This window comes from Branchiostoma belcheri, unplaced genomic scaffold (genome assembly GCF_001625305.1).
Source record: "Branchiostoma belcheri isolate BF01 breed outbred unplaced genomic scaffold, Haploidv18h27 scaffold293, whole genome shotgun sequence".
In the NCBI taxonomy this organism is placed as follows: domain Eukaryota; kingdom Metazoa; phylum Chordata; class Leptocardii; order Amphioxiformes; family Branchiostomatidae; genus Branchiostoma; species Branchiostoma belcheri.
The window spans coordinates 40,375-52,728 of NW_017803902.1; the positions used below are offsets into that span (position 1 = coordinate 40,375).

Sequence of the window (12,354 nt, forward strand, 5' to 3'; positions counted from 1 at the left end):
AACAAAATCTCCCATGCTACTTGCACACAAGTACCAGGTATAATTGAGTGGCAAAACTGACGAATTTCTAGGTGGAAGATACGGCAGTTACCGACATGCTGTATGACTTCCGTATGACTTCAAGGCCGACGCAAGCGTACTAGTAATTGTGCGCCTTCCGCCGCGCCGGTGCCGAGCGGACACTATTTCTTTTAAATTTTGATAACAGGTATCATTTTGTAGTCGATTGTACGTTATATAGTAATGAGAGAGATTCCCCACATTGTTATATAGTAGAAATAGATAAGTTCCCCAGCTTAGGGCATTTAAATGAATTAGAAAAATTCATATTTCTTATAAAACTTGATAAACCATGCATTTTTAGTTCTATATATGCTCGTACATCTATAACTGCGTTAAGAAGCGAGAAGAAGTTGAACATCTAAATAGTAGATCACATTAGTATGTATAGTTTAAGTGTCATTGCTGCATCCTTTTCCTTTTTCTATTCATGAGCTGTACTTAGCTTGTTAGAGAACAAATGTACAATAAAGGTCTTTCATTCATTAACCCGAGTACAAATATGATGTAACACTAATAGTAAGCGCTGTCACGACACCTCGCCATTTCCTGGTGGCGGCGAACTGAACAGGTGAGTCTACCTGTGCTCTCATCTCCGCTTTTTTACTTCGTATGACACCACAAAGAGCCACTCAAAACTTGTGTGATATCATTTACGTTGTTATTAGGTAAATTTTAGGACAATATGTCTAGTATTTGTCGTCTCCTCATTGAAATCTCGATTCTTTATTTTTTTTATATAGATACCTGTTAATTACAGATCTTATCCATTCAGTCACAGACGAAAGTTTTTGGCTGCCTAAAAAATTAAACGTCTAACCGATTTAAAAATATATCCAGTTGTTGCTTGAATATACTGTTATATCGTTACGTTGTGTAAGGGCATGGGTATGTTAATTACTCTTTTTTCTTTAGCTATAGAACAGAGCAAACTGCTTTCTTAAAATATTTTTTTCAACAGTTGGTGTGTTGTGAAAATGTTAGCAAGTCGCTTTATCCAGGTTGTATCCAGGATCGTGCTTTATCTAGATCAATTTTTTCTATCCAGAACCTGGGAGCATGTGGAATGAACATTGTTTTTTTGTTTATTTCCCACTGTATGATTACAAAATTCAGTGTTCTCAGCGTCTGAGTTTGACCATCTTGTGTTTGTGTTTGTTAATCTGCTTATTCTAAGGTTCAAATAAGCCTATACAATCATGAATACGTTCCTAGCTAGTCTTGTTAAATTTGTCAGTACCGATCTTTGAGTACAGAAGAACCAAACTTAACAAACGCTCCACGATATACTCTTCTATGCAGAGGAAATCTAAATAGTTAAACATTAACCCAGTCGGCCAGGTAAGGCAACACAACACCTGAGCTACACAAAGAGAGCTTCAGACTGGCTTGTCCGCCGGGGCTTAAAAAAACACGGCGTTATTGACACACGGCCCTGCGGTGTACGTAAGGGGGTTCCCCTGGCGGGTACCTGGGACTCATTAGGCTAAAAATAAGTGTTTTGTACTTGTACCCTGTGTAGCCCGTATAACCTCCCCTCGGCATAACACACCAGCTTCTGTATCTGTATAGCCGGTATAACAGCCCTTCGGCGTAACACACCAGCTTATGTGTCTGTGTAGCCGGTATAACCGCCCTTCGGCGTAACACACCAGCTTCTGTATCTGTATAGCCGATATAACCGCCCTTCGGTGTAATTGCACCAGGTTCTGTATCTGTATAGTTAGTACAACCACCCTTTGGCGTAACACACCAGCCTATTATGTATATGTATCTGTATAACCGCAGAAGCTGTAGTACTACGAGGAACGACCTGTCCCACCTAAACTTTGCACGCCCAATTCCAGCTTCTTCACACCTGCTTCAGCTGTTCTGAAGATGAACCTGAACTTGACCGTCCCTGTCGTTCTGTTTCTCCTGCTCTGTCTGAACGCCTTCCGTCCGGCAAAGAGTGGTGAGTACAGGTGAACAGGTGCTGATACTGTTTGATGCAAATTCGTGCTGAAATGTCATCTTAACAACGCACATTAAAGAGTAGTGGGTATAAAATAAAATCTACTGTAAAATATAACATCGTATCTATTATTGCTGTAAGATTTGACTTCTTCTTATCGCACGTTTTGCGTAAGTACGGTAATATGATAGAACTGTGTGATTGGCTTCAGCATGTACACGCCAGATCCTCGGACGGCGAGGCCAAATATGGAGCATAAAGGATGTGACGTCAGACCACTGCGAGTGGGATATCTGGACTTCTCCATACGATATTATCTTGGTGAGCGTTTGATTCAGCCTTTTTGTTTTCACCGGTATGTATCAGGTTATCATTCAAAATCTGATTCATGAATACCAGCTTAGATTCCCGATTCGTTTTAACACATATTATCAATATCATTTTCTAGTAAAAAAATATATCAATCGACTGGATGAACTCCCTGAAGAGACAAGTGTTTCAGACAGCATCAGGGACAGGAGATGAAAGTTGTCACCCAAAACATCTGAATGCTAAAAAAAACATCCAGTTGCTTGTCATTATTTTCATTACGTTTATTACTTGAATGTATAAGAAGGTCCCTTTCCACTCCTTGCGGAGCATAGGGTTGGTGCCCATCTCCTTTTCTATAGCTCTTGGGCCACACAGTTGAGCGAGCACCAAAGCAACGGGCTAGCCCGCTGGTAGTGTTGTGTGTTTGACCTCCCCATACTCTCTGTCATTGATGCTGAGTGCCAGGCAAAGAAAGCAGTATGTAAAAGCTACGATTTTAAGATTCAAAGTCTTTGGTATGACCCGGTCGGGGTTTGAACTCACGACCTTCCGGTTACAAAGCGAGCACTCTACCCAATTGAGCTATTGCACCAGATGCTTTACCTTAATCGGAATATATACTATTGTCTATTCCAGATTAATTTCGACTCCTCCGGTTACCGGCGAGGTTCAGAAAACTGCACCGCCGACGTTCTGAAGTTTCACGACGGAAACTCTCCAACTAGCACAGCACGAAAACAGATATTTAAGCAAACTTTCCGCAATATGTAAAGATGTATTAAAGGTGGATAAATATTTAAGTTGACTTTACGACTTCGTAAAGGTTGCTGAAAGGTAAATTCCGCCTTTCCGTCACCTTTCAGTGGGCTTAAATACGACGTAAATATATAAAGACATTTAAGCAAACTTTCCGCATATGTAAAGAAGTATTAAAGGTCGGAAAATATTTCAGTTGACTTTACGACTTCGTAAAGGCCTCTGAAAGGCAAATGTTCCGTTTCGTAGCTTGTTTTTTAACGTCTAACCATGTTCCAAATGGCAAATAGATAAACGAGTTTATCGCCCAGCCGGCTTCACACTTTCATTTTGCTTTATTTGTGAAGCATGACAAAACTTACATTACTTTTATGTCCTTCGCGTGAACTTACAAAGTATCCATATGCAGACACCCAATGAGGAACGTGTCATGTGATAGGGCGGTACCCAATGGGATACAAGACAGCGAGGTTCAAATCTACCGGACTCAACTCATTTTTATGGCGTCTATTTCGAAGACACGTCGACCCTCCTTCTAATTGAGACATTATGGCTGAAGTTGAGAATCTCATGGAGCGAGGAAAGGCAAGAAAAAATTTTCGACTTCTTTAGAATATGTTGAAATTGGTGGAGGCCCAGTCGCAAAGAATCCGGGGGCTTCTAAGCAGCGGCAACGACAACACGACTCTCGGCCCGGCTCGGCCCGTCTGACAACAGCCAGGAGGACGGAGGAGAAAGCTTTCACAAAACGCCGTATACGAGGGAGCTGATCAAATATATGTTTGGAGATACAAGTAGTCAATTCCTTGTATTGGTGAGCTAAGTTTAGGAATGTATTATTTTGAACCGTTTTCATTATACGTAATCTGCAGCTGGGGAGGGATACGTAATAATGTGACAATATAGTATGAGCTAACATCTTCTTCTAAAACATTTTATTAGGAATCATTGTATTTTGTATGTTTTACTCAATAAATTGTTCTCAGATCATATCTGTTTCTATCATCATATTCACATATACCGACGTAAGTTAAGGTTATGCACAGCCGATCCAAATGTTCGGAAAGGCAACTTAAAGCTTAAAATTGTCCGTAAACAGTGATTAAAGGAATAGTTTACAAAGCCTTTACGGACATAAAAGGTGCGTAAAGGCACTGTTAAAGTGCAAATACGTATCTTTCCAGTACTACGGAAAGGGCACGTAAAGACAATGTTTACGAGGGACTTAAAGGCAGCTGAAAGACCTCTTAAATTTTAAGTAAACGCATGCTTTCCGACCAAAAAAGGTCCGTAAACGGTACTTAAAGGAATAATTTACAAAGCCTTTACGGACATAAAAGGTGCGTAAAGGCACCGCTAAAGTAGTGCAAATACGTATCTTTAAGTACTACGGAAAGGGCACGTAAAGACAATGTTTACGTACACGGAAAGGTGCCGGAAAGGTGCGTAAAGATGGAAATTACGCCGCCTTTAAGCACGATTTAAGCATGCTTAAATATGGTTTTTCGTGCCGTGTAGCAGAACTATCGACACGTTCTGTGGAGACCAGACTCGTGAGTTTTATAATGTTTTAGTAAAAAGATCCCACGAAAGAAAGAAAAAAATGTAGTCAACAACTATATGTTTAAAGTTAAAACTTTTGATCCAACACAAGAAATTCTCTCACCTAGAGCTTTCGACCAGTAAGTCTGGCCTTCCTTCTAGACTGACCCAGACTGGTCGAAAGCTGTAGGTGAGAGATTTTCTTGTGTTGGATCAAATGTTTTAACTTTAAACATGTAACTACCAACACAGATCAACTTTCATGATAGTAGTCAACAACTAGTATACAGTGTTGCATTGTAATTGCTAAGTTGCATGTCTGTACGAAATTTCATCATCATTGCTTCAACTGTCATGGCAAAGAGGCTAAACATTGTCATTTTAGTAAAAAAAAATACGCCAGAAAATTTCTCCTTATTGCTTTCCAGATTTGCTTAGAAGACATTTTATTACATGTGTGCCAAATTTTCTGCTTTTAGACAAAAGTAAAAAAAAAAACTTGTAATTTATCTATCTATCTACATATATCTATCTATTACGTATGTACAATAATGTACTTAGCGGTTTCAATTGCAAATGGCGTTATAGATGCCAATTCTAACATTGCAGCAGCGACGGGTTTTGAAGACGTAAGGAGTTTGTTAGACCTGTCCACGGCGAGTACCGGCCCTCAGATGTACGTCGTCTACCACCGCAACCCTCTGTCTCAGCACAGATCCGAGTTTAAACTTACGTTCACTACAAGACACAATAGTGAGTACAACTCATCTTCGTCATTAGTACTGTTCTTTGGAAATTTGATTCACTGGAATTTTCTTGAATATAAAATTTCCCTAACGCCCGTCTGTGTCCCTTCTCCACAGACGATGTCCCAGAGTTCAACGAGGAAACTTTCGTCCCACAAACGGCACCGGTTTTTAACTACACCACAGCTGGGGTAATGGAACATATCTAGTGGTTAGAAAAAAAAGACTCCTGTTATAATTGTAGCTCATCAGGACTAGTGAAAGGTTCGTTGCGTGTAACCTTCATGTGTTAAAGTTTCAAATTTGGTAACAATCACTTGTTATGTCATTACGTTTTTCAGGATTTTGTGCAAGTTGAGCTGGAACACCTTTTAGACGCAGATCCGTTTTACTACCCATACGGCTACACAACCTACAAAAGGACAGGTGGTAAGTATGTGTGTGTGTGTGTGTGTGTGTGTGTTTGTGTGTGTTTGTGTGTGTGTGCGTGTGTCTCGGTGTGTGTTTTTGTGTATGTTTGTTTGTGTGTGTGTGTTTGTGTGTGTGTGTGTAAGTGTGTATTTGCGTGTTTGAGTGCGTGCGCGCGTGTATGTGCATGTGTGTGTGCGAGCGAGCGTGTTTATGCGTGTGCGCATGTGCGCGCGTGTATGTGTGTTTGTGTGCGCTCGTGTGTGTGCGCTCGTGTGTGTGTGTGCGTGTGTTTGTGTGCGTGTGTGCGCTCGTGTGTATGTGTGTGCGTGTGTGTGTGTGCATGTGCGCGCGTGTGTATGTGTGTGTGTGCGTGAGTGAGTGCAGTGCACGCGTTCGATGGAGTGTTCAGTCGTCACTGATGTTATTTCCACCCATGTGACCCGATGTGTGTCCGACCATTTTGTGATGGGTGAAGTCTGCCATGTGCATATTGTTATGTCGTCTTTGTCTTATCACGTAGATTCCCTGCAGCTGTATGTCACCATTCAAGATTACGTCCTTACGGCTTCCATCCTGGCTTCAAACTTCGACTACACCTGTTGGTACACATCTGACAACTCTCCTGCGTCTGTTTTGCTGACCGTGCCGGCTGAGTATGACAGGTCAGGTTCTCATGTATTACTTGTGTGTGCGTGTATGCGTGAGTAGGTGCGTGCGTGTGTGTGTGTGTGCGTGTGTGCGTATATGTGAGTGCGTTTGTGTATCTGTATGTGTATGTTCGTGTGTGTGAGTGGGTGGGTGCGTGAGAAAGTGTATGTATATATGATTGCGTGCGTGTATACGTGCGTGTGTGATTGGTTTATTTGCGAGTTCTATGTCAAAACTTTTTAGAAAGTTATAAAAGTTGAGTAAAGAGATTCCTTTTACCAACCAAGTCTTTTATTCAGTTGACGTTTTGGTGACCGTCCTGAGGGCAATTCTGACTTATTTACGTTGCACTGCAGAAGAGGTGTCGTATTTACACACACACACACACACACACACACACACACACACACACACACACACACACACACACACACACAAACAAACAAAGCAGTTACAGAGAACTGAGACATACGGTAGAAAGAGTCTCTTTACTCAGTGACCTACCGACCTGATGAAACTATGCACGGAAGTAATAAAAGTTATACGCGGAATGCTATCTACATTCATGTATATCATGTAAACAGAACATATAATCTTCTGTTTGTACCCGTGCAGCAACTGGACTGGCCATGGGTCCCGGTCAGAAGTCATGACGCACTCAATTTTGAAAAAACTGAAGGAGTCATTATATACAACATTTCTGGCGAGAAGGTAAAGAAACTGTGAAAACACATAGAATCAGAAGCACTTCCAGAATATTTCGCGCTACTGAAATTTCTATTATATACATACATACAGATAGATAAAAAGAAAACATTAGTCTCCAAATGACCGTTATAAAGTTAGGCTACTTGACATTGTTTTTGTATATGGTTTACTTTAGGCGATATTACCGCAAATACTGTAAGAAACGCAGCATTACATACTTTGATGATAGACATACAAATAGATATGCACTAAGTTAACACAAATGGACATACATACACGCAACATTTTGATGTTAAAACTGTTGTTAATAGCTGCAGACTGGAGAGGAGATCACCGTGCAGTGTGAAATATTCATTGGGACGCTGACGACAAAAGTCCGAGTGACAGGTAAGAGTCCACCTAGCGACTTAAAAGTGAATTGCATGTGTGTAGTCTCCATCAGTCACTCTGGGTGTAGAATTTAGTCAAATGTGGTAAACACTCGACAGAGGAGCAGGTCATATACGATTATTCATTTATTACCTGTTAACACGATAACTCGAGAAGGCTTAATTGGATTGACTTGATATTTAGTAGGTACATAGGCTACATAGGTCAAAATTAATCTGACCTGGAAATGATTAGATTTTGGGCCCCTGGCAACTTCTTATGGTACTGCAGCTAAATTTCTGGTTTTGATTTCTCATGACCAGGACATTCTAGGGTCACGAAATTTAAACGATAGATAACTCTTGTGCAGGGAAAGAAATGACGTAAGTTTGGGCCCCCTAGCAGATTACTGGAACTACAGGGGCGTTTCCTTCATAATATTCAAAAGTGGATAACTCCAGAACCCGTTGACGGATCGTCGTGATTTTTTATGTGTACATAGCTTAAGTAATGCTTGACAAAATTTTGTGACAATTATGCAAATATTCACGTTATTTGCATCATTTCTAAAGAAATTTTATGAATCAGTTGCATTCCATGATAGGACCAAAGAAGCTTGTGGCATATATAATTGAGAACGAGAGAAACACATCCATATATTATATAAATCAAGACTTAATTTGCATGATTAATAAGAAAATGTTGTAATTCAGCAACGGTAACTGCCTGGAATCTCATACTCAGGGTATTTGAAAGTTTAGTAAAGGTGAACATGATTAAACATACGTTAATCAAATAATAATCTCATTTGCTTAATTTATGAGGAAATGCTAGAATGGCATTCTTTGTTAATATGAGACTGTCTTTTGTTGGGGAATATGATCAACAGATATTAGTAATGCAGATTACGATCCTATTTGCATAATCAGGGGGAATGATCTGCCCGTCATAAACATTAAGTTAACATTATTTGGCGAAGGTATGAGATCCTGGAACTCTAGTTTTATCATAAAACGACTGGGTGGCCCATTCAGCTAATAGATGCTGCTTTTCAATGGGGCCCAGCAACATAAAAAAATATAATAGAGTCTAAGATATTCAGAACTTAATATTTACATGTTATTAGGCAGCATGAATGAAAGATATCACAGCCATTTCTGTTTTTAGCCTGCCCCATCGGGCGGTTCGGGCGGTTCTGTGCGGAGCGCTGCCAGTGTTATAACGGAGCAGCATGTCACAGCTTCAACGGCGCGTGCAGGTGCGCCCCTGGCTGGACTGGAAGGAACTGCACCACAGGTAACGTTGGAAACTAGGGGGAAACTTCAGCCAAAAACATTTTTTTAAAGAATCCATATACATATCGCACATCGTTGATTTTTTGCAACAACTTTCCGTTCGTTTCCATGAGTTTGGTATCAGTCTTACCTGTAAGTATATGTATTTGGTATATGTCATCTTATTTTAACATTTTCTTTTACCTTAGAAAACCCAGAAGTGCTCATCAGTCCTCCAGCCAGAGAACTAACAGACTTGCGGATCGGACAGGAACTGCAGCTCACGTGCACGGCTTACAAACTTGACGTCACTGACATCAAGTGGATCTTCAAGAGTGGGATTTCTGTCGACCAGCTAAATGTTACAAACAGCAAGAAGTAAGGTTTTTCTCTTGAAATAGTAATAACGATAATCTTAAGCTTATTGCGGCGTCATGTGATAGAAAACTGATAGTATACTAGCTGTTGGCGCTTGCTGTAAAAAGTCCAGGAATTTGACTCACTGAGTTCCTCCCTGTGACTCGAGCCTTCGTCAGGTAGAATGACACCGTTGATTCATTACTTACGTCACGTTTTCAGTGCACAGAAACTAAGAAATGAGTTTACTCTGAGAGAATCAACGATTTGCTTCCCAGCCATCCACATTTCTATATACCTCAAATCTTTCTCCTCCCCCTCCACAGCACTTCTGTTCTGAACATCAACTCCCTGGCGCCTGTGCATGAGGGTCACGTGACCTGTGAGGGTCTTACCTCCAGCGGAGAAACGTACACTGACGTGGTGGACATACGGATAGGTATGGACACTTATACTGGATATATGCTTTATAATGTAGCTTTAATAAACTTAAGGTAATTTTGTACAATAACAATGACCAATACGTGGCCCGAGCACTTTGTTGGGAACACACACGCTTACACACTCACTATGTACATATATGTATACATATTACCAATCAGAATATTATCTTGACATATTCCAGTGTGTGAGGAGGATTATTTGGGCCCGTTGTGTGACCGAGTCTGCAACTGTACCGAAAAGGACATCTGTGACCGGTTCCAGGGCTGCGTTTGTCAGGGGAATGATTGCCCGGGTGAGATACTTTTACCACCTATCTCTGAAAACGTATTCCTCTTCAGCATTAAACAAAACAACTATCCATTACCTTTATCAAACTCCAATAATCAGACTCCTAGACCCTATTTTTAACCTCCGGCTTCACGATGCTGCCTAACCCCATAACTAGAATGCGTTTGGCTCGAAACCGTCACTTAACCTTAATAAGGTTCTTCTTTTTTAAACTAGTGGGGCAGATAACTGAAATAATCTTTCACTTTGTGATACAAGCACCAAACTTGGTACAAATAGTCATGAGACATTACTCTTTTGATTTGACTTTTGGCGCCCCCTAGCGGCGCTTTTTGGTACTGCATTGGTACTCTAGCTGCTTGCGTTGGACCTGCAAAGGCGTTTTTTGCCGGTGCAAAAATTTGCTTCAAGGGCGCTTTTTTTGCTTCGGAAGGTCGGCTGCAGTACCAAAAAGCGCCCTTGGAGCAAATTTTTGCACCTGCGAAAAACGCCCCTACAGTTCCAACGCAAGCAGCTAGAGACACCAAATTCACGTCACTTCTTCCTTACTTTAACAGCTTTATACCACATAAAAATCATGACTGTAGCATGTTTAGAACAGGAGAAACAAAGCCCGGAAGGTTGGCTGCAGTACCAAAAAGCGCCGCTAGGGGGCTCCAAAAGTCAAATCAAGTGGCCCGCGTACTTTTTTCAAAAGAGTAATGTCTCATGAGTATTTGTACCAAGTTTGGTGCTTGTATCACAAAGTGAAAGATTCCTCCAAAATTTGATGTTATCTGCCCCACTAAACCCTCCAGACTCTCGGAACCACCTTCTGACTAAGCATGCTAAAATAAAGTATCATTTTTGTTCTACATCCAGACTCCCTGCTCTTGATCATCAGTCTGTCAGCAGGCGGGCTGATACTCCTTCTACTACTCGGCGCCATTATTCTGCTCTACAGGCAAAATAACAGGCTGCGGGTCGGCAACATCGACGATCCGGAAGTTTTCCAGCTCCGACAGGACCTCAAGGTACGTCATGGTTACGTCAGACCGAAGGCCATTTCGTTTTTACCATGACTTTAGCCTTAACACTGCTTTTGAAGGGGGTCTCTGGAGCAAAAAGTAGGGTCCAACTATTTAGGGAAGTGAGTCCACCGTTAGAATTTAATTTCCTCCTGGAGAAAATAAATTCAACGGTGGCCAGACTCCCCTGGCCATTCATTGTTCTTAGGCTAAATCTTACAATTTTGGAACCCGCGTTGTTAGTCTGATGAAGACAACAATGGCGTATATAATGGGCTATCTAAAACCACAAATGTTTCTTGCCGGACCTAAATACCCCTGACTGAACCCCCACCTTCTCCCCAGGCCCTGATGCCGCCTGCAGCAGGCTCCTCGTCAGGCAGTATCGACATGGAGCTGCTGAAGGAAAGGGAGATCGACAGAAGCAGGCTGCAGGGCGGAAAGCTCCTGGGAGAGGGCGCTTTTGGACATGTCGTCGAGGCAACGCTCACACAACCCGAGGAAGTCGATGTGGTGGTGACTGTAAAGAAACTCAAAGGTAATTTTTAGGTGTATTGCTGTGCTCATATTTTGCTATTATATAATTGTAGAATAGACGCGTACATGAATATATGATGTAAAACTGATTATGTAAATGTTTATCTAGACGATGATGACCCCCAGGCCAGACAGGCCCTTCTGCGGGAAACCTGCATCATGTTGTTGTGCGGTAACCATGACAACGTCCTCAGGCTGAAAGGCATCTGTTTTAGAGACGGTCAGTTCAGAATCTTTGTGGCTCATGGGTATCTATGTGTGGTTGGTTTATTTTCTTTTGAAATTAACTTTTGCCCTGAATATGTTAGGTCAATACTTCATGCAGGTAAGGCTGTTCTGGCAGTGAGGAAGAAGATTCCATAGTCCATACTGAAATATTTTTTCCAGGCCCGCTCCAACTGGTTCTGGAATATGCCGAACACGGGAGTCTCCTTCACCTGCTGTGGACTTTACGTGCGGAGTCCAAACTCAACAGGACCGTTCTGGTCAAAAAACGGCACATCTTCGAGAACATGATGGTGGAGGTCTGCTGCGGACTGGAGCACCTGGCGACCATGAGGGTAAGGAAATCTTGAGAAACTGTTCCTCAATCTTTCCCTTCCGAATCCCCACCCACTCCGATTTTGTCAGCGAAATCAAGGGATTTTCTTTTTGAGGTTAGATTGTCTTTTCAGGTAATCAAAGCTAAAAGCTGATAAGATTAACATATTTGGTAACTGAATTACTTATCTTTGCCTGTGTGCAGCTGGTTCACCGAGACATCGCGGCCCGGAACATCCTGATCTGTGGGAAGGGAACCGCCAAGATCGCGGACTTCGGGCTGGCCCGGGACATGTACGCTGTGGGGTACCATCGGCAGCACAGGGTAGGTTCTGGGACATGGACGTTGTTGGGTACCATCAGCAGGACAGGGTAGGTTCTGGGACATGGACGTTGTGAGG

General features: G+C 41.9%; 1 protein-coding gene across 1 annotated transcript in view; it reads left to right on the top strand.

Annotated features, from left to right (window-relative positions):
- Positions 1–573: 573 nt before the first annotated feature.
- The window catches only part of LOC109473202, a 13,402-nt gene continuing 1,621 nt past the window's right edge, over positions 574–12,354 (top strand). Inside the window, exons 1-20 of the mRNA XM_019773079.1 lie at positions 574–631; positions 1,908–2,014; positions 2,226–2,335; positions 2,963–3,048; positions 4,598–4,635; positions 5,234–5,377; positions 5,488–5,561; positions 5,712–5,799; positions 6,302–6,456; positions 7,045–7,140; positions 7,449–7,524; positions 8,674–8,802; positions 8,990–9,158; positions 9,464–9,576; positions 9,763–9,873; positions 10,731–10,882; positions 11,222–11,414; positions 11,523–11,633; positions 11,801–11,973; positions 12,159–12,278. Of these exons, the coding sequence (XP_019628638.1) occupies positions 1,939–2,014; positions 2,226–2,335; positions 2,963–3,048; positions 4,598–4,635; positions 5,234–5,377; positions 5,488–5,561; positions 5,712–5,799; positions 6,302–6,456; positions 7,045–7,140; positions 7,449–7,524; positions 8,674–8,802; positions 8,990–9,158; positions 9,464–9,576; positions 9,763–9,873; positions 10,731–10,882; positions 11,222–11,414; positions 11,523–11,633; positions 11,801–11,973; positions 12,159–12,278 (2,214 nt within the window). The 5' untranslated portion in view covers positions 574–631; positions 1,908–1,938. The remainder of the gene's footprint in view (positions 632–1,907; positions 2,015–2,225; positions 2,336–2,962; positions 3,049–4,597; positions 4,636–5,233; positions 5,378–5,487; positions 5,562–5,711; positions 5,800–6,301; positions 6,457–7,044; positions 7,141–7,448; positions 7,525–8,673; positions 8,803–8,989; positions 9,159–9,463; positions 9,577–9,762; positions 9,874–10,730; positions 10,883–11,221; positions 11,415–11,522; positions 11,634–11,800; positions 11,974–12,158; positions 12,279–12,354) is intronic.